This window comes from Pongo abelii, chromosome 2 (assembly GCF_028885655.2).
Source record: "Pongo abelii isolate AG06213 chromosome 2, NHGRI_mPonAbe1-v2.0_pri, whole genome shotgun sequence".
NCBI lineage: Eukaryota > Metazoa > Chordata > Mammalia > Primates > Hominidae > Pongo > Pongo abelii.
Window position 1 is genome coordinate 73,716,185 of NC_085928.1, and position 22,581 is coordinate 73,738,765.

Consider the following 22,581-nt stretch of genomic DNA (forward strand, 5'->3'; position numbering starts at 1 on the left):
GTTGGCCAGGCTGGTCTCGAACTCCTGGCCTCAAGTGATCTGCCTGCCTCGGCCTCCCAAAGTGCTGGGATTACAGGCATGAGCCACCGTGCCTGGCCACAATATAATTTACCTTAACAGTAATTAAAAATATCTTTAAGGCTTTAAAATTTAAAAAAAATTCCTTCCCTCATGGAGCCTACAATCCAGTGGGGGAGACATATACTATAATAAACAAATTAAGAAATGAGGCCTGGTGGCTCACTCCTATAATCCCAGCCCTTTGGGAGGCTGAGGCAGGGAGATCATCTGAGCCCAGGAGTTCAAGACCAGCCTGGACAAGATAACGAGACCCTGTCTCTACAAAAAAATTTAAAAACTTAGCCGGGTGTGGTGCGCATGCCTGTAGTCCCAGCTTCTTGGGAACCTGAGGCAGGAGGATCACCTGAGCCAAGGGATCAGAGGCTTCAGTGAGTCATGATTGTGCTCCAGCCTGGGTAACAAAGTGAGGCCCTGTCTCAAAAAAATAAAATAAACAAATAAATCTGAGACATAATAGCATGTAGTACTGAACATTATAAAGAAAGCTGAACAAGAGAAGGAACAGGAGAGGACTCTGTTCTACTTCAGGTCAGGTGGCCCTGGGTGGGAAGACTTAGAGAAAGTGAGAAAGAGATCCAGGCAGACATCTGGTGGAAGCACATTCCAGGCAGAAGCAACAGCAAACACCCAGTTTGGGAGAAGGAGTTCAGAATGCTCTGGGCAGAGAAAGACAGTCGGTGTGGCTGGCACAGATTAGTAAAGCAGGGAATTGGAACAGATGTGGATGGAGAAGGAGGAAGGGAGCAGATTGAAAGTTGGCATGGTGGGCCTACCTTGGATTTTACTCTCAGTGTGATGGGAAGCCAGGAGAGTGATCCAACTGGTATTTTTAGTTCGTTTTCCTGTGTCTATTGATTATTTAAAAAGAAAAAAGAAACAGCAGCAGCTCACTATGGCACAACTGTGGCAAATTGACTGTAAGAGGGTTTTAGGGGTTGAATTGTGCCCCCTCCCTCCTTAAAAAAAGACATATTGAAGGCCGTATGTGGTAGCTCATGCCTGTAATCCTTGCAGGATTTGGGAGACCAAGGTGGGAGATGGCTTGCACTGAAGAGTTCAAGACCAGCCAGGGCAACAAAGTGAGACCCTGTCTCTAATTAAAAAATAGAAAGGGAAGGGAAGGGGAAGCGGAAGGGGAAGAGGAAGGTGAGGGAGGGGAGGAGGGGGAGGGGAAGGGAGAGGGGAAAGACGGGTGTGTGGTGGCTCATGCCTATAATCCCAGCACTTTGGGAGGCCAAGGCAAGTGGATCACCAGAGGTCAGGAGAGAGACGGAGAGGGAGAGGGAAAAGGAGAGAAAGAGAGAGGGAAGGAGGGAGGGAGGGAGCGAGGGAAGAAGGAAGGAAGGAAGGAAGAAAAAGAAAGAGAGAAAGGCAGAAGGGGAGGGGAGGGGAGGGGAGATATTGAGGTCCTAACTCCCAGTACTTCAGCATGTGACCTTGTTTGAAACAGGGTCACTACAGATGAAATTGGTTAAGATGAGATCATACTGGAATAGGGTGTGTCCTCCATCCACTATGATTGGCATCCTTTTAAGAAGAGGAGAAGAAATACCGACACACGAGAGAGAATACCATGGATGACCAAGGCAGAGATTGAGTTGTTACAGCTGCAAGTCAGAGAACAATGAGGATTGCCAGCAAACCACCAGAAGCCAGAAGAGGAAAGGAAGGATTTTCCCCAAGAGCTTCAGAAAGAGCATGGCTCTGGGGCACTGTGATTTTAGACTTCTTTTTTTTTTTTTTTTTTTTTTTTGCAGTTTTTAAAAGGAGGATTTATTTGAAAAGTTTCACTTAGCAATATACCTAAAAGGAAATCACAATACAATGAGAGATTTAAATCAAGGCCTCAGAATTTCATACAAACACCAAGACCAAAATCCTAAGTATTGGTATTGCGTCTCAAATTTTTCCCATTAACTTAAAAAAAAAAAAAAAGCTTAAACTTACGTGACTTACAGGTTATTAAATGAAACTAGAATTAACAAACATGCCAAAATGTTTCACTTTTAATAGTAGACACAGCTCCTGTATTGTTTTACAAAAAAATAAAAGCATTTCTTTCAACATGCATCCAGTGTTCAATGTAACGTGGCAAAGGGCAACATTTAACATAATTCAACTGCTTTTACCTAAATACGCTTACTGCTTAAGTACATCCTATAACTAACTTGAGAAAAGCTGAAACTTAAGTTTAACAGTTATAGTTTACTCAGCTTCACTGTTACATCCTAGATGAGTATTGTATTCAAAAATACTGGGCCTTAAGTCTTCATAACAATCCTGATTTCCACTTAGAGTAAGCATAAATCACAGGCTTGTATTGCAGAAAACTGTTAAACTGAAGTTTTTTTCTTTTTTTTAAAAAAAAAAAAAAGGTTGACCAAGAGTCAGTGATCAGGATCGATCAATTACATTCCCCATCCACCACTCATACTGGACATGCTAGACATCCCTCCCATTCCGTTCACGCCCATAGATGCACGGCTTCCACTACTGTAGTAGCTGCTGTTCATTGCTCCTTGGTTACCTATGCAGTGTTTGATTGAAAATCACTGGAGTTTTCCTGTAAAACTTGGTCGTATCCACTCATGCTGCTCTGGCCACCATAGCCGCCTCCATAACCACCACTCAGCTGCTGGCTGGCTGGGCCCCCGTAGCTGGACTGGTTTGACAAACCCATGCCTCCTAGCATTTGGCTACCGTAAGCACCACCGCTTGCTCCTGCTGTAGAATTCAAGAAGAGTTCTACATAACTGTGTTGCATATTTGCTTTGTCTTTTGACATAGCTGCCACAGCATCTCCATGAGTTGTGAACTCGACATCTGCTTCACCAGTTACTCTGCCATCAGGACCAATTTCAATGTGTACTCTCACAGGATTGAGTGGTGAAAAAAAATTATAAATGTCATTCTCAGTAGCTCTGTAAGGTAATCCACGCATGTGTACACAGTGTCCTGTTGTGCTCTGGAAAGTAGAGCCACCATCCCCATATCTGTGATCAGACATTCCTGAAAAACAGTAATTGAGGTCTCTTCCAAATCTATCTGACCCAAGTCCATAGCCATCATTATAGCCATTGTAATCGTCATAGCCTCCATAGCCTCCACCATAAGCACCACGCCTCATCCTCTCAAAGCCAGCTCCTCTGCCAATGCTGTTATACCCTCTGCCAGCCCCAGGTCTGTCATAGGGACCTGGCCGCTGCATGGCCATAAGCTTTCGTGGTGGATCATAGTGAGTTCTAACTTCAGCTCTACTGCTCTTAAAGATTTCAATATACCTGTGCCCTATTCTTTCCTTGTGTTTCTTTAGAGACTTTTCAGCTATTTCCTGTGAAGCAAACTGCACGAAGGCCTCCCCTGTACTCCTCCCCTGGAAGTCCACCGGCAATGTTATCCCATTTGGCACGATTTCCAACCCTGAGAAGAACTGAACAATTTCTTCCTTGCTACATCCAGAGGGAAGTCCTCTAAGCCGTACAAAGCCATCATTGGCCGTGTCAGGACTATTTGGACCAGTATGCTTCAACACCCATTCCATTTCAACGTTGTTTGACTTGAATACTTCAACATATCTGTGTCCCATAGTTTCTCTGTCTTTTTTCAGGGCCAATTTGACTTCATCTTCTGATTCAAGTTCAACAAAAGCCTCGCCACTTGGTCTGCCTTCTCTGGTGTAGATGAAACGAATACCTTGAGCCCCATTTTGAATTTTGCAGTCAGAAAAAAACCTCTGCACTTCATCGGCCAAACAAGACCAGGGCAAGCCCTGGACCTTCACCATGAATCCCTCTCCACCTTCGGTGCCCAACATCATCGTCTCTTACACGGTCCGGCATCAAAACAAACTAGACACGCGGCTTCTGCGTGGCTAAGACGAAAATGTGATTTTAGACTTCTAACCCTCAGAACTGAGAGACAATAAGTTTCTGTGGTTTTAAGGCACCCAATTAGTGGTACTTCATTACAGCAGCCCTAGCAAACAAATACAAAGGGGTAAAGAGTTTTTTTATTCTTTTTTTTTTTTTTTGGTTTTGGTTTTGGTTTTGTTTTGTTTTTGCGACAGGGTCTTGTTCTGTCACCCCATGCTGGAGTGCAGTGGCATCATCACAGCTCACTGCAGCCTTGACCTCCTGGGCCCCTGTCATCCTCCCCTCTCAGCCTCCTGAGTAGCCGGGACCACAGGTGTGCACCACCATACCCAGCTAATTTCTTAATTTTGTGTAGGGAGAGCTTCTTGGTATGTTGCCCAGGCTTCTGTTTCTTTCTTTTTTTTTTTTTTTTTTGAGACAATGTCTCACTCTGTCGCCCAGGCTGGAGTGCAGTGGTAGGATCTCAGCTCACTGCAACTCCCACCTCCAGGGTTCAGGCAATTCTTGCGCCTCAGCCTCCTGAATACCTGGGATTACAGGCACCCGCCACCACACCCAGCTAATTTTTGTATTTGTAGTAGAGACGGGGTTTCACCATGTTGGCCAGGCTGGTCTTGAACTCCTGACCTCATGATCTGCCTGCATTGGCCTCCCAAAGTACTGGGATTATAGGTGTGAGTCACCGCGCCTGGCCCTTATTTCTTTATGATTTTGTTTAAAGACGGGGTCTATATTAGGCTATATTGCCTAAACTGCACTAAAACTCCTGGACTTAAGGGGTTCTCCTACCTAAGTCTCCCAAGTTACTGGGACCTACCGCCGTGCCCAGGGAGAGTTTCTCTTATTTACAAAAATGAGAACATGTAAGCATTACTCAGTAGCTCCCTTTATTCACTTAACGTACAGTTAAATACATTTTATTAAAAATAAAGGCAGGTCAGGCACGGTGGCTCACACCTGCATTCCCAGCCCTTTGGAAGGTGGAGGCGGGCAGATCACCCGAGGTCAGGAGCTCGAGATTAGCCTGGACAACATGGCGAAATTCCATCTCTACTAAAAGTGCAAAAATTAGCTGGGCATAGGGGCCGGCGCATGTAATTCCAGCTACTCAGGAGGCTGAGGCAGGAGAATCACTTGAACCCGGGAGGCAGAGGTTGCAGTGAGCCAAGAACACTGCCATTGCACTCCAGTTTGGGTGACAAGAGCAAAGCTCTGTCTCAAAAAATAATAATAATAAAAAATAAAAATAGGCTGGGCGCGGTGGCTCACACTTGTAATCCCAGCACTCTGGGAGGCCGAGGTGAGCAGATCACCTAAGGTCAGGAGTTGGAGACCAGCCTGGCCAACATGGTAAAACCCCGTCTCTACTAAAAATACAAAAATTAGCTGGGTGTGGTGGCGGGTGCCTGTAAACCGAGCTACTCAAGAGGCTGAGGCAGGAGAATTGCTTGACCCCGGGAGGCAGAGGTTGCAGTGAGCAGAGATCGTGCCACTGCATTCTAACCTGAGTGACAGAGCGAGACTCTGTCTCAAAAAATAAATAAATAGATAAATAAAAATAAAATAAAAAATAAAAATAAAGGCAGCCAGGAGCAGTGGCTCACGCCTGTAATCCCAGCACTTTGGGAGGCCAAGGTGGGAGGATTGCTTGAGCCAGGAGTTCAAGACCAGCCTGGGCAACATAGGGAGACCAGTCTCTAAAATAAATAAGTATATACAGGCAATAAATACTAAAAACTCATCATTTCCTAGTTATTTTGCTGTAGCTTGCTATTATCTATGTTCCTGTAGCTATTTATGGGTAGTGCATCTGTATAATGGAAATGTCATGTAATGGAGAGCTACTGAACATCTCAACTCTGTGTTCACTGATGTCACATTGGTAGCTTGAAATTGGCCACAGTGGAAATATTTACACCACAGAAATTGGCAAACACTACAAATCAGTATTTCCTGTCCCCTAGAGAGTTGATTGTTAGATATTTACCACCCCACTACTGATAATACCTAACATACTGTTAGAATGAGGAGTAAATAAAATAAAATTATAATTCCAGACATGCCAGCAGTTTTTTAAAAATTACATTAAATAAAGTAATAAAAAGCAGGATGATAAAGTTATCCTGAATATGGTCTACGTAGTTAAAATGACTGATTTTCATACCTGCTTTTCTTTCTTCTTCTTCTTCTTTTTTTTTTTTTTTTTTGAGACAGAGTCTTGCTCCTCTCTCCTGGCTGGAGTTCAGTGGCGTGATCTCAGCTCACTACAACTTCTGCCTCCCTGATTCAAGCAATTCTCGTGCCTCAGTGTCCAAAGTAGCTGGGCCTACAGAGGCACGTGCCACTATGTCTGGCTAATTTTTTGTATATTTAGTAGAGACCGGGTTTTGCTATGTTGGCCAGGCTGGTCTTGAACTCCTGGCCTCAAGTAATCCACCTGCCTCAGCATCCCAAAGTGCTGGGATTACAGTCATGAGCCACCACGCCCGGCCTTATACCAGCTTTTCTACCTAGCAGCTGTATGAACTGTACAAGTTGCTTAACCTCTCTGTGCCTCCATTTACTATAAAGGGAGAAAATATTGTTATCTGCCTAATAGGATTATTGTGAAGAGTAAATGAATGAGTTCACATCAAGCTCTTAGAACATAGCCTAGCACAGGCTGGGCTCGGTGGCTCATACCTGTAATCTCAGCACTTTCGGAGGCCCAGGTGAGTGGATCACTTGAGGTCAGTAGTTCAAGACCACTCTGGCCAACATGGTGAAACCTCATCTCTACTAAAAATACAAAAATTAGTAGCTGGGCATGGTGGCACATACCTGTAGTCCTAGCTACCTTGGGAGACTAAGGCAGGAGAATCGCTTGAACCTGGGAGGCTGAGGTTGCAGTGAGCCAACATTGCACCACTGCACTCCAGCCTGGGCTACAGAGTGAGACTCCATCTTTTTTTTTTTTTTTTTTTTTTTGAGCGTGAGTCTCACTCTGTTGATTAGGCTGGAGTGCAGTGGTGCAATGTTGGCTCACTGCAACCTCAACCTCCCGGGTTCAAGCAATTCTCCTGCCTCAGCCTCCCGAGCAGCTGGGATTACCGGTGCCCACCCCCATGTCTGGCTAATTTTTGTATTTTTAGTAGAGACAGGGTTTCGTCATGTTGGCCAGCTGGTCTCGAACTCCTGACCTCAAGTAATCCACCCGCCTCAGCCTCCCAAAGTGCTGGGATTACAGGCGTGAGCCACTGTGCCCGGCCAAGACTCTATCTAAACAAACAAACAAACAAACAAAAAACAGCCTAGCACAGCATTAACATTCTCTAAATCCTAGTCATTATTTCTGGAACATAGTGACTTAGGACATATGATCAACAATTTAGGGGCTTAGTTTCTCATCTGTAAAATATGGGTAAGGTTACCACCCTTATCTGATGTTTTAGCTGAGGAAGTATTTTCTGCTGAAGTCGCTGGAATAGTGTACAAAGTCATGTGGGTGGCTATTCCCTTTGAACTTTGCCTAGATTTAAGTTACAGGAATGGGAACTGAGGATCACGTGCTGAGACACATGGACCCATTGATGCATCCTTTATAAGGTCAGGAATCCCAGAGCCCTGGGAATGTAGATGGGGAAGGACAAGGGTGAGAGATAAGATTGACTCATGTATTTGCTTTGTGTCTGTTATGTAAGAAAGGTAGAATTCTGTGGTATCACAGCTGAATGACTCCTTCAAGACCATTCTAGTTTTACTTATTGAAAAGCTGAGGCACAGAGAAGGGATATGCTACAGTTAGAGATGTGAGTTTAAGTCATAATCTTTATTTATTGATTGATTGATTGATTTAGCGACAGAGTCTCACTCTGTTACCCAGGTTGGAGTGCAGTGGTGTGATCTCGGCTCGCCGCAACTTCCACCTCCCAGATTCAAGCAATTCTCCTGCCTCAGCCTCCCAAGTAGCTGGGATTACAGATGCATGCCACCACACTCGGCTAATTTTTTGTGTTTTTAGTAGAGACAGGGTTTCACCGTGTTAGCCAGGATGGTCTCAATCTCCTGACCTCGTGATCCACCCACCTCGGCCTTCCAAAGTGCTGGGATTGCAGGCGTGAGCCACCGCACCCAGCTAAGTCATAATCTTCTTAAGGACAGTAACCATTTCTACTTAAATTACTAAAGTCATTTTAAATGAGTGAGCCAGCCTGGGGAACCTGAAATCTCATCTCTCAGGCATTTGTTTTATTAACTTTGCATTTGTCTAAGGTGATCATTGTTTTGACTCCAAAGAATGAAATGAGTGTGACACATTGCATATGTTCCCACTGGCCTGATTATCAACCTAGTAACATCTGAAAGTGACAGCACCTGAGCCTTATCTACAGGACATTTCTGCATTGAGCCAAGTCAATTAGAGAGCCAGAGTTTTTCATTAGCCATGGATGTCATTATAGGTGCTCCCCAAAATCTGCAAGGAGCAGAATGTCAGTTCCATCTTTTAAAGGAAGAGTTTTGGCCTGCAGGAAAAGGGAAGCAAGACTCAATTAGGACATTCTCTTTAGAAGGAACATTCATCATTCTTTCTTTCTTTTTTATTTTGAGACAGAGTCTCATTCAGTCACCCAGGCTGGAGTGCAGTGTTGCGATCTCAGCTCACTGCAACCTCCACCTCCCAGGTTCAAGTGATTTGCATGCGTCAGCCTCCCAAGTAGCTAGGATTATGAGACATGCCCCACCAGTCCCAGATAATTTTTGTATTTTTAGTAGAGACATGTTAGTCCGGCTGGTCTTGAACTCCTGGCCTCAAGTGGTCTGCCTACCTTGGCCTCCCAAAGTGCTGGGATTACAGGCATGAGAAACTGTGCCCCACCCATTATTTTATTTTTATTTATTTTATTTTGCTTTTTAGAGACAGGGTCTTGCTCTGTTGCCCAGGCTTGAGTGCAGTGGTGCAATCATAGCTTATTGCAACCTCAAACCCCTGAGGTCAAGTGATCCCAGGCATGAGCCACGAGGCCCCATTTTAAGAATTGGTTGTTAACCATTTAAGAATTAGTTAACAACCATTTTAAGAATTGGTTGTTCTTAAAATGGGGGTGACTAGCTCAATTTTTAAATAATTGAGCTAGTCACCCCCATTTTAAGAACAACCAATCATATGAGAATTCCATAGGTGGGAAACAGATACTCAGTGCAAAGTAGAGTGGTGCAAAGAGTCCTGTGCAGGAAATAAAAAGACCATGCTGCTGGAAGAAAAGCCATGTCTTGAATTAAAGAGTTCTTAGGTTGGGTGCAATGATTCACGCCTGTAATCCCAGCACTTTTGGAGGCTGAGGTGGGTGGATCACCTGAGGTCAGGGGGTCAGGAGTTTGAGACCAGCCTGGCCAACATGGTGAAACCCCGTCTCTCCAAAAAAACAAAACTTAGCCAGGCATGGTGGCATGCACCTGTAATCCCAGCTACTCAGGAGGCTGAGGCAGGAGAATCGCTTGAAGCCAGGAGGCAGAGGTTACTGGGAGCCAAGATTGTGTCACTGCACTCCAGCCTGGGCAACAGAGTGAGACTCCATCTCAAAAATAAAATAAAATAAAATAAAATAAAATAAAATAAAATAGGCTTTATATTTTTTAGAGAAGTTTCAGGTTTACAGAAAATTGAGCAGATAGTACTGATGGTTCCAATGTATTCTTCCTCTCACCCCCATAGCTTCCCAAATTACCTTTGTTTTAACTGAGGAACCAATATTGCTACTTTATTATTAACTAAAATCTATAGTTTACAATGGGGTTCAGCCTCAGCATTGCATATTCGATGGGTTTGGACGAATGTATAACGTTATGTATCAACAATTATAGTGTCATAAAGAATTGTTTCATCTAAAAATTCCCTGTATTCCACCTACTCATCTCTGTTATTTTTAATTTAATTTAATTGTTTTAATGATGAGGTGGGTGGATCGCTTGAGGACAGAAGTTCAAAATCAGACAGGGTCTTGCTGTGTCACCCAGGCTGCAGTGCAGTGACACGACCACAGCTCACTGCAGCCTTGACTTCCCAGGATCAAGCAATCCTCCCACCTCAGCTTCCTAAGTAGCTGGGACTGCAGGCGTGTGCCATGACTCCCAGCTCCTTTTTTGACTTTTTTGTAGAGATAAGGTCTCATTATGTTGCCTAGGCTGGTCTTAAACTCCTGGGCTCAAATGATCCTCCCACCTCAGTTTCTCAAAGTACTGGGATTATAGGGTGAACCACTGTGCCTGGCTGCACCCACACATCTCTGAGATAATTCTCTTTCAATTTTGATAGTCTATGGTTTTGAATATTTATAGGAAACAAAGGAACATCTAGTGGCATAAACACTAAGACAAGGGTCATCATTGTAACTAGAAACACCTACGTGACCATTTAGCAGAGGAGAAAGGTTTCTGGTGTTATTTTGGTGGAGCACCCTGACTGATCTGGACCTGAAGCTGTTCTGAATTTTTCATTTAAATACTCCATTGGCTGGGCGCAGTGGCTCATGCCTATAATCCCAGCACTTTGGGAGGCCGAGGTGGGTGGATCGCTTGAGGACAGGAGTTCAAAATCAGCCTGGCCAACACGGTGAAACCCCGTCTCCATGAAAAATACAAAAATCAGTCGGGCATGTTGGCGCACGCCTGTAATCCCAGCTACTCAGGAGGCAGGAGGCAGGAGAATCGCTTGAACCCTGTGGGGGGCAGAGTTTGCAGTGAGCCAAGATTGCGCCACTGCACTCCAGTCTGGATGACAGAGGGATACTCCATCTCAAAAAAAAAAAAAAAAAAAAAAAAATGATACCATCAATCTCTCTCTCTAGTTAGTTGGATCTGGGTTCCTGTCAAGTGCACTAGTAAGGATCTTATCTAAAATAGATCTAAGTAATCAAAACACAAACAAGTCTATCTATGAAAGAAACAAAGTTAGGAAAGTGAAAGAAAATGCAACAAAGTATAGAGAACAATAGAAAAAAGGAACATAGAAGTACAGGATACAAACTTTTTATTCAAGTGGCCAGCTTCATCAAGGTCATGGTTGCTTCTTGCTGGATCTAATTACTGGTCAATTGTGTAGGGTTTTTTTGTTTATTTGTTTTGCTTTTGTTTGTTTGTTTTTTTGTTTTGAGACAGGGTCTCACTCTGTCACCCAAGCTGGAGTGCAGTGGTGTGATCTTGGCTCTCTGCAGCCTCCACCTCCCTGGCTCAAGAGATGTCCCACCTCAGCCTCCCAAGCAGCTGGGACTACAGGTGAGAGCCACCATACCTACTAATACGTACATACTAAAATTAGTACATACAAAATTAGTACATACATACTAATTTGTTTATTTTTTGTAGAGATGAGGGGTCTCACTATGTTGCCCAGGCTTGTCTTGAACTCCGGGGCTCAAGCAATCCTCCCACCTCACCCTCGCAGACTACTGGGATTACAGGTATGAGCCGCTGCACCCAGCCATCAGTGGTGTAGTTTGATGGGTAAAAGCAAGCATGCATGCATTTTTGACATCAAGCAGGTGAGCGTTTGCATCTCAATTATCCCACTTCTGACCTTTGATATACTGCTTCACCTCCCTGAGCCTAAAATGGGAATACCAATATGTACCTCTCAGGGTTATCAGGAGAGTCAAATGCAGCAACGAACAAAATCTCCCAGCACAGTGCTCTGCCCATAGAAGGGGCTGTGTAAATGATACTGTTCTTTCCCCTCGCATCTGAGATTCCAATGCCTAATGCATAAGCCTTCCTTTCTGTGTTCCCTTGACAGGCGTGCTACCCAGAAAATGACCTACATAATCCCCTCCTTCTGAGAGTTTACGGTCTACAAGAACAGGCCCTGGGAATCCACCCTGGGCCCTTCTCACTCAAAGTTAAGGAGTGCTTCGTGTGCATCCTGTGATTAAAATGTCAAGGTCAGGTTTTCTGGACCTGGCACTATTGGCATTTGGGGCCTGACAGTTATGTGTTGCTAGGAGCCATCCTGTGCACTGCGATGCTGAGCAACATCCCTGGCTTGTATCCACTAGGTGCTGGTAGCACCTCATCCCACTCCTAGTTGGGACAAATAAAAATATATCCGGACATTGCTAGATACCCCCAGGAGGGGGAGAGGGGATGGTAGGGTGGGGCAAAATAACCACTAGTTGAAAACCGCTAGATTAGACAATAGTTTTTTTTTATCTTCTTCTATTTTCCACTGCCTTGTCCTTTAAACCCTCTCTGGGGCAATGGTGTACCAAAGAGGTAGGGAGTGGTGGGAGCAGCACCCCCGGCAGAGAGGAATGTGTTATCACTGACAGTGTTCAATATTGCCAGCATAGTGGTGATAAAAAGTAGACCTGGAGGCTGGGCACAGTGGCTCATGCCAGTAATCCCAGAACATTGGGAGGCGGAGGCGGGAGGATAGCTTGAGGTCAGGAGTTTAAGACCAGCCTGGCCAACATGGTGAAACCCTATCTCTACTAAAAATACAAAAATTAGGGCTGTGGGGCTCACACCTGTAATCCTAGTATTTTGGGAGGCCGAAGTGGGTGGATCACGAGGTCAGGAGTTCGAGAACAGCCTGGCCAACATAGTGAAACCCCGTCTCTACTAAAAATACAAAAATTAGCTGGGCTTGGTGGCACTTGCCTGAAATCCCAGCAACTTGAGAGGTTGAAGCAGGAGAATTGTTTGAACCCAGGAGGCAGAGGTTGCAGTGAGTCGAGATCGCGCCACTGCACTCCAGCCTGGACCATAGGGCTAGACTCTGTCTCAAAAAAAAAAAAAATAGACCTGGCTGGGGGCAGCAGCTCATGCCTGTAATCCTAGCACTTTAGGAGGCTGAGGTGGGAGGATCACTTGAGGCCAGAAGTTCAAAACCAGCCTGGTCAACATAGTGAGACCCCCGTCAAAGGAGGAAGAGGAGTGGGGGAGGAGTGGGGAGGAGGAGGTTAGGGGGAAGAGGAGGAGAGGAAGTGGGGGGGGGAGGAAGAAGGAAGAGGATGGGGTGGGGAGGAAGAAGGAAGAGGAGGCGGAAGGAGGGGGGAGGAGGAGGGAGGAGGGAGGAGGAGGAGGAGAAGGAGAAAGAGAAGAGAACCCAAGGTTGGAGGATGTAGGAAAAAATGCAGACTAACTTGTATTGGTTTATTGCTGTGTTTAGCTTCTCTACAGACAATACATTTATTTATTGCTGCACCAAGATTCCACTGCTCTCTGCGCACTGGGTTCTTTCCTTCCTGCTGTCACTTCTTTTTTCTCTTTCAGTCATTTATTTGTTTTTATTTACAATTTGTGCTTAATGCAAATCAATTCGATAATATGCAAAGTTACTTTGAATCAAAGCATAAACATACAAACTGGCTGGGTAAGGTGGTTCATGCCTATAATCCCAGCATTTTGGGAGGCTGAGGCAGATGTATCATTGAGACCAGGAATTCAAGACTAGCCTGGGCAACATGGCAAGACCCCATCTCTAAAAAATAGAAAAAGAAAAACCACGATATACAGCCCAAAATAGATAGACTACATTGTGAAAGTGGTCAGAATCAAATGGTGTCAGCCAGGTGCAGTGGCTCATGCCTGTAATTATAGCACTTTGGGAGGCCGAGGAGGGCAGATCATCTGAGGTCAGGAGTTTGAGACTAGCCTGGCCAACATGGTGAAACCCCATCCCTACTAAAAATACAAAAATTAGCCAGGTTTGGTGGCAGGTGCCTATAGTCTCAGCTACTCGGGAGGCTGAAGCAGGAGAATCAGTTGAACCAGGGAGGTGGAGGTTTCAGTGAGCCGAGATCGCACCACTTCACTCCAGCCTGGATGACAGAGCAATGTTAAGAAAACACTGACAAATAGAGCCAGTAAAGACCATGAAGAGAGGGTTCTTATTCTTGTATGCCTGATAATAAAAGAGACTCTACAAAAACTACAATCTCACACAAAGGCCATGTCAACCTGACACAAAAAATACTCCTGCAAGGACATCTGCCCAGTAACTGCCTGTCCAACCTCAGACTGGCATCAACCTTGTTATTGATCTTTGTAGCCAAGGACGGTTCTTTCAAAACAATTATGTAATCCTCTTCATTTCTTTCCTTTAAAAACCTTTTTCTTCCTTTACTTCTCTAAATACACACACAGTTTACTATGGTATGTATATTTCCATCCCAGTGCTCTATTCCCAAATATCTTTTTCCTTTAGAGAGCCTCTCTCTGTTAGTTAGGTTGGCAGCATTCCGGTATGAAGCAAAAGGAGCATTCATTCACATACACAGTAGCTTCAGATCTGTTCGATCTCGTCTCCATGTAGGTTCTGGAGATGGGAAAAAATGACGTTGGTTAGCAATACTACTGTGGCCATATTTGTTACTGCAACATCTAAGCTTCTGTGCATGACCATGCACTCAAGACTTCAGAAGTGTCTATTTTTTAAGAGATTTCTGTGTGTAGAGGCAATTGTAAAATATTTACTGCAGAATCAAGCTCACTTTTAGGCATGGGACCAGGTTCTTTGTAAAAATATTGCCTGATAGCCAAACAATATGTTTTAAATGTGGCTGTTCTGATCCATTATTAAAAGATATTTACAGAGTGAATATTAATTTCTTTCTGAATTTAATGCAAGACAGCTTCCAGTTTTCACCTCCCAAATACTTGGTTTACAGTTTTGGCTCCTTCACATTTTTCATTTTTGCCCTTTCTTTCTCTTCCTTTCTCTTTCCTTTCTTTCCTTTCTTTCTTTCTTTTTCTTTCTTTCTTAGACAGAGTCTTGCTCTGCCACCCAGGCTGGAGTACAGTGGTGCCATCTCAGCTCACTGCAAACTCCACCTCCCAGGCTCAAATGATTCTCCTCCCTCAGCCTCCCGAGTAGCTGGGATTACAGGCATGCGCCACCATGCCCAGCTAATTTTTGTATTTTTAGTAGATATGGGGTTTTGCTATGTCAGCCAGGCTGGTCTCGAACTCTTAACCTCAAGTGATCCACCTGCCTCGGCCTCCCAAAGTGCTGAGATTACAGGCATGATCCACTGTGCCTGGCCTTCATTTTTGTCTCTTTAATGTCAAGATTGGTTATTTTATCTTCAAAACAGATTTTTTTTTTTTTTTAGCTTGAGTTTTGTTCTTGTCACCCAGGCTGGGGTGCGATGGTGCTATCTCGGCTCACCAAAACCTCCGCCTCCCCAGTTCAAGTGATTCTCCTGCCTCAGCTTCCCGAGTAGTTGGGATTACAGGTGCACGTCACCACGCCTGGCTTTTTTTTTTTGTATTTTTAGTAGAGATGGGGTTTTGCCATGTTGGCCAGGCTGGTCTCAAACTCCTGACCTCAGGTGATCCACCTGCCTCGGCCTCTGAAGTGCTGGAATTACAGGCATGAGCCACTGCACCTGGCCAAAACAGACGATTTTTTAAATTATAAAATGTATTCAACATATGCAGAAATACAAAGCAGCATTTTGAAATTATTTGAGGTCAACAAAATTCTACTCTTTGGACACAGTTTAGCTAAATAAATTGGGTGCTCTTGTTGAATGAAAATAGATGATGGGAAATGCCTACCATTTGACTTTATGAGGATAAGCAAGAGTTACTCATGATGCTTGAAGTTGGGGGTAAATTCTATTAATAATCCATGACTGCCCTGGCACATGTCAATTACTACATAAAAGGTCACATGCAATGTCAAATCCAAAGCTTTGGAGAAAAAAAAAGTGTTTAGTTCCCAACACAACAGTGATAGCTTAACAACGTAAAACATCTAGGTATAAAAGCATTAAATTAGTACTGTGAAAACAATACATTGAGGACTTACAGTAATACCTGGAAGTTCCTTCTGATGTACATATAAAGAGAATCACGGAAGAAGCTTTTCATTTTACCTGTTTTATGGCCTTACAGATTTCATGAACCAAATGGAAATTGAATCTCTATTCCACATCCCATCCTTTATCTCTAGATAAGACAAAATCAATACCTGTTTTTGTTTTTGTTTTTGTTTTTGAGACAGACTCTCATTCTGTCGCCCAGGCTGGAGTGGAATGGCATGATCTCAGCTCACTGCAAACTCCGCCTCCCAGGTTCAAACAATTCTCCTTCCTCAGCCTCCTGAGTAGCTGGGATTACAGACATTCACCACCACACCCAGCTAATTTTTGTATTTTTAGTAGAGAGGGGATTTCACCATGTTGGTCAGGCTGGTCTCCAACTCCTGGCCTCAAGTGATCTGCCCATGTCGGCCTCCCAAAGTGCTGGAATTGTAGGCATGAGCCACCATGGCTGGCCTCAATTCTTTTTCTTTCTTTCTTTCTTTTTTTCCTTTTGAGACAGAGTTTCTCTCTTGTTGCCCAGGCTGGAGTACAATGGAGCAATCCCAGCTCACTGCAACCTCCACCTCCTGGGTTCAAGCAATTCTCCTACCTCAGCCTCCTGAGTAGCTGAGATTAAAGGTGCATGCCACCACACCCAGCTAATTTTGTATTTTTTTAGTAAGGATGGGGTTTCACGATGTTGGTCAGGCTGTTCTTGAACTCCTGACCTCAAGTGATCCACCTGCCTCAGCCTCCCAAGGTGCTGGGATTACAGGCATGAGCCACTGCACCCTGCCTCAATTCTTATTTTTAAGGCAGAGTTTTAGTGTCCATATTTGTTAAGCCACATACAAGGAAATCATGTCTCAACTAATTTTGGACCTTGCCTGTCTTCATCTTGTACATGAAACTCCAGCAGATATACTATTGGCATTCATCATCTTGTCAAACCCTTCACACATTCTTCAAGCCAATCAAATTTAGCGTTTTTTGTTGTTGTTACTGTTGTTTTGAGACAGAGTCTCACTCTGTTGCCCAGGCTGGAGTGCAGTGACACCATCTTGGCTCACTGCCACCTCCACCCCCTGGGTTTGAGTGATTCTCCTGCCTTAGCCTCCCGAGTAGCTGGAATTACAGGCATGTGCCACCATGCCTGGCTAATTTTTGTATTTTAAGTAGAGACAGGGTTTCACCATGTTGGCCAGGCTGGTCTTGAACTCCTGACCTCAGGTGATCTGCCCACCTCAGCCTCCCAAAGTGTCAGCATTACAGGTGTGAGCCACCACTCCTGGCCTCCCAACAGTTTTTATGTCAAGAAAAGAAGGTGTGGGATTAGTAGATTTGATGAAGATTTGTTTTTTCCTTGTCACATTGGACTTCCAGATGCCATTTAAAATGAGTTTAGAAGATGGGGACATATAGATGTTTCTTGGCCTGAGTCTCCTAACATTAGAGGTGGGCGAGAGAAAGCAAGACTAGGAGGAGACTGACTGTTGACTCCAAGGCACTGCCAACCACCTTGGCAGTGGCATTAGCTGGATTTGTGGCTGCTGAAGTGTTCCGGGAGGAGTTATTTGAAAAATGTTGTAACAGTTGTATGATTTGAATGAATCTATGTGTGTAGGAGCAGTGCCAGAAGCAGTAGCCCCAGCCTGAGCCTGTCCACCATTGCTCTGCTGATGTCCCCTCCTTCAGTGTGATGGCTTGTCTCACTGGATGCTGGGTGTGTGGAGAACTACTGACTCCTAACAGACGTCCCACTGGTCACTCTTACGTAACAAAACATCCTGCTGTCACTTTAAATCACTGCACACATTTCAGGTTCAGTAACAAACAGTCTAGTCTTCTGAAATTAAAATGCAGGCCGGGCGTGGTGGATCACACCTGTAATCCCAGCACTTTGGGAGGCTGAGGTGGGCGGATCACCTGAGACCAGCCTGGCCAACATGGTGAAAACTGGTCTCTACTAAAAACACAAAAATCCAGGTGTGCCGGCAGGTGCCTGTAGTCCCAGCTACTCGGGAGGCTGAGGCAGAAGAATCGCTTGAACCCAGGAGGTGGAGGTTGCAGTGAGCCAAGACTGTGCCACTGCACTCCAGCCTGGATGACAAGAGTGAAACTTCATCTAAAAAAAAAAAAAAACTAAAATGCAGCCATAAAAAGGACACAATCATATCCTTTGCAGCAACATGGATGCAGCTGGAGGCCATTATCCTAACGAAATTAATGCAGGAACAGAAAACCAAACACCACGTGTTCTCAGTTATAAGTGGGAGTTAACTGGGTACTCATGGACATAAAGATGGGAACAATAGACACTGGGGACTACCAGACAGGGTGGGAGGAAGGCAAGAGTTGAAAAACTAACTATTGAGTGCTATGCTCACCACTTGGGTGACACAATGAATTGTAACCCAAATCTCAGCATCACGCACGTACCCATGTAACAAACCTGCACATGTACCTCCTTGAATCTAAAATAAAAGTAGAAATCATTTTAAAAAAGACATTTAAGAAACCAACAATTGCATTTCAGGTAAAATGTTTCCCTTAGCCCTCAGTTGGAGCCAGCTGCAGACTGGACATTTGGGAAGGGACAAAGGGCAAGCTTGGCTGCTTCTGTTTCCTGATGTATTCATTTGCTAGGGCTGCTGTCACAATGCACCACAATCTGGGTGGCTTAAGCAACAGAAATGTATTGTCTCACCATTGTGAGGCTTAAAGTCCGAGATCAAGAGGGCAACACACTTGTGTTCTTCTGAGGGCTGTGAGGAAGCATCTGTTCCATGCCTCTTCCTTAGCTTGTGGAGTTTGCTGGCAATCTTTGGCATTCCTTGGCTTGTACATGCATCACCCCAATCTCTGTCTTCACCTGACATTCTCCCTGTGTGCATGTCTCTGTATCCAAATTTCTCCTTTTCGACATCATATTGGGTTAGGGTGCATCCTAATGACTTCCTTGTCATTTGCTTAGACTCTATAAAGACCCTATAAAGACCTTATTTCAAATAAGGTTACAATCTGAGGTACTAGATATTAGGATTTCAACATATCATTTTGTGGGGATATGATTCAACTCATTACACCTGCCTAACCAGCTACTCCTAGCCTTCCATGTGGAGGATGAACATGTAATTTATCATCCAGAATGGGACTCTCTTGAGATTGAAAGAGGGTGCTATTAATAATTACCTCAGGACTGCAGATGTAAATCAGAAGTGTCCTGGGCAGGCCGGATATGGTGGCTTACGCCTGTAATCCCAGCACTTTGGGAGGCCGAGGCAGGTGGATCACTTGAGTTCAGGAGTTCAAGACCACTCTGGCCAACATGGTGAAACCCTGTCTCTACAAAAATACAAAAAAAATTAGCTGGCTGCGGTGGCGCATGCCTGTAGTCCCAGCTACTTGGGAGGCTGAGGCAGGAGAATCCCTTGGACCCAGGAAGTGGAGGTTGCAGTGAGCCAATATCACGCCACTGCACTCCAGCCTGGGTGACAGAACAAGACTCCGTCTCAAAAAAAAAAAAAGTGTCCTGGGCAAACTGGGGCATATGGTCACCCTGCCCATGAAGCATCAGATCTAGTGGAGGTAGAGAGTGGGGTATAGGCTAGAGAGTAGTTAGGGGGACCAGGAAAGTGTTGAGTTGACCAACATTGCCATGATAGATGCTGGCACTTGCTGGGCTTGGCAGATGTTTATGGCTGGCTCTTTTTTTCATGCGGCATTGGAAAGATCTCACCTGTAATTCACTGAATTCAGGCAAATGTCTCTCTATTCCAGCTGGTGGCTTAAGAATTTCCTTTAGAACCCAGAGTATCTAGTTTATCTTATTTCTGCTGACTTCACCTCACCCCACCAGAAGGTCTCCATGGAAAAGATCTAAGGCAGCTCCACCTCAGTTCTCTTTGGCAGGCCATCCACATATGGTCCCCTGGGACAAGGAACACTTCCCCCACAAACCATGGGGACAGGATGACCCCAATATGGCAATGTCTCTTTGTTCGTTAGTCGGAACAGTTAGCCAGCCCTGGTACCACACATTTTATTTTGTCTTTTTATTTTTTTAGAGACAGTTTAACTCTTTCAGTGGCATGATTGTAGCTCACTGTACACCTACAGTGACTGAGCTCTTGGGCTTAAGCAGTCTTCTTGCCTCAGCCTCTAGAGTAGCTAGGACTACAGGCGCGTGCCACCATGCCTGGCTAATTTTATTTTTTAAAATTTTTTTGTAGAGACAAGGTCTCACTGTGTTGTGCAGGCTGGTCTCCAACTCCTGGCCTCAAGCAATTCTCCAGCCTCAGTCTCTCAAAGTGCTGGGATTGCAGCGACTGTGTTTGGCCTGCAACTTTTAGATTACTCAGACAGGAGTCCACTGTGTCCCCAGCCCCTGTGAGTGATTCCTTTATAGCCCTTTATTCTAGGTTTAAAATGACAGGCTGGCACCCCCCTCCCCACCCCCCACCCTTCTCACTGTTGGGGGGAAGGTGGAGAAAGGATCAATTCATCATCAACTCCTTCCAAATACTGTCTTTTCCTGTAATGTTCCTCTTTCGACCCTTTTCATACCGTCAGTGCGGGCGAAGGGCTCAGCATGTCAAAGCCAACCCTTTTGCAAGCCCTGCATGAGGATCTCACACATCTCGCTGACATGTGACATCTGTCTCTGTGCTTCAGCCAAAAGCAGAACAAAATGCTTCCATTCCAACCCTCCCTTACTGTATCATTATTAACTAAAAGGAGGCCGTGTGAAGGTAGGGATTGTCTTACTCAACGCGGCATCCCCAGTGTCCCAGGACTGACCCTTGGCAGGGGGCCTGTAAATGTCTCCCAATGAATGGAAGAATGGCTGGTTTCCAGTCTGAGACATTTGGACTCCTCTCCTTTGACAACGCTTCAGTTTGATTTTATGAACCCCCTAAAGCAATCTTTGATAATGGAATAAAGAGGCCTAGAAAAGCGAGCTGTAAATGAACTCCAGCCCAGCTTCGGAAGGGTCGCCTGTGACTCCTCGCACCACCCCCCCCCCCCGCCCCCCGCTGCCTAGGGAAGGTGGCAGGTCAGGCGGAGCTGACACGCGCCCCAGCCTGGGCTCCCCTTGGGCTCCGCGCCTGCGCGCCGCCTTTTGGTTCCAGCTGGTGGCCGCGGGGCGCACTGCAAGGGCTTCTGCTGGCAGGAGGACGCGGGAGCAGCGCTCTGACGCGCAGCGGGGTTGTCTGGGGATGCTCGCGGAGGTTTTCATCCGTTGCCAAGTCAAGTTCAAAGCCAGGCTGGAAGCTTTCAGGATAGACACATCCGTCCAAAATACCCTTGGCGTTGACAAGGCCGAGGCAGGCGGTCTGCTCTGCCGATGTGCTAGTGGAAAACGGATTCAGAGCGTCCAAATAAAACGCTGTTGATAACATCGGGTTCTTCACGCTGCTCTGGGGCCAAAAATAAGCTATGGAATACAAACACTGGAATAGATCTTTCAGATTTTTTTTTTAGGAGTTCATTATTATTTTAATGGTTGCTTGTAGGAGAAAATAAAGGCATTTGGGGAAATAAATTTTGATACGAGAGGGTGTTTTGCTTTGTTTTGTTTTTTTGAGATGGAGTTTCCCTCTCACTCTTGTTGCCCAGGCTGGAGTGCAGTGGCACCATCTTGGCTCTCTGCAACCTCCGCCTCCTGGGTTCATGCGATTCTCCTGCCTCAGCCTCCCAAGTAGCTGGGATTACAGTCATGCACCACCACGCTCAGCTAATTTTGTATTTTTAGTACAGATGGGGTTTCACTATGTTGGTCAGGCTGGTCTTGAACTCCTGACCTCCCATGAAAGGGTTTTTATTTTTACTTTTTAAATTTTTAGTAGGGACAGGGTCATCTATGTTGCCCAGACTGGTCATGAACTCCTGAGCTCAAGCAATCCTCCTGCCTCAGCCTCCCAAAGTACTGGAATTACATGCATGAGCCACCATGCCCAGCCTCAAAAGAGATTTTTATTTTTATTTTTAAATACAGACATGATCTTGCTATGTTCCCCAGGCTGGTCTTGAACTCCTGGGCTCAAGCGATCTTCCCGCCTCAGCCTCCCAAAGTGCTGGAATTACAGGTGTGAATCACCACCCTTGGCCTCAAGAAGTATTTTTAAATAAAACGCCTTTTATAACATGTAATAGAAGTGGTGTCTGATTGTTGTAAATGCATGGAAGAGCCCAGATGTGTATAATGTAGACAACACAAATTGTCATTCCCTCCCTTACCCTCTAGCATCACTCCCCAGAGGTAATCACTGTTGACAATTTAATGAATTTCTCTTCATATAAATAATGACAATAATAGCAAAAAATGGATCAAGTACTCATTTTTGTGTCAGGAACTGTGCTTTTATCCTTTCTTTGTGGTAGATACATTTTTTCCCCCCGAGACGGAGCTTCACTCTGTCGCCCAGGCTGGAGTGCAGTGGCATGATCTTGGCTTATTGCAACCTCCGCCCCCTGAGTTCAAGCAATTCTCCTGCCTCAGCCTCCTGAGTAGCTGGGACTATAGGTGCACACCACCACACCCGGCTAATTTTTGCATTTTTTAAATAAAGACAGGGTTTCACCACATTGGACAGGCTGGTCTCAAACTCCTGACCTCGTGATCCGCCCACCTCGACCTCCCAAAGTGCTGGAATTACAGGCGTGAGCCACCACTCTCGGCCTGTGGTGGATACTTTTAATACTCCTGCTCTACAGATGTAAAACCCAAGGCTTAGAGCAAGTGGGTAAATTCCTGAGGTGGTATTTCCTTTCATACATTTTTCTCATATACAAAAATATATTATGTGAATACATCTATATGTGTTTATATATACTTCAAATTA

General features: G+C 45.0%; 1 protein-coding gene across 1 annotated transcript; it reads right to left on the reverse strand.

Annotated features, from left to right (window-relative positions):
• Positions 1-1,836: 1,836 nt before the first annotated feature.
• Positions 1,837-3,929, reverse strand: LOC100454043 (heterogeneous nuclear ribonucleoprotein H-like). The gene is made up of 2 exons (XM_024245364.3): positions 2,660-3,929; positions 1,837-2,609 (listed from the first exon to the last, which is right to left on the reverse strand). The coding sequence occupies exons 1-2, from the start codon at positions 3,896-3,898 to the stop codon at positions 2,490-2,492; spliced, it is 1,359 nt and encodes a 452-aa protein (XP_024101132.3). The 5' UTR covers positions 3,899-3,929; the 3' UTR covers positions 1,837-2,489.
• Positions 3,930-22,581: the final 18,652 nt, after the last annotated feature.

What these genes read in the sequence shown, in the direction of transcription:
- LOC100454043 (XM_024245364.3), bottom strand. Translation starts at nt 3,898, where the DNA reads ATGATGTTGGGCACCGAAGGTGGAGAGGGATTCATGGTGAAGGTCCAG. An exon ending in AGAGCAGCATGAGTGGATAC is followed by an intron (nt 2,610 to 2,659) that starts GACCAAGTTTTA and finishes AAACACTGCATA; the next exon opens with GGTAACCAAGGAGCAATGAA.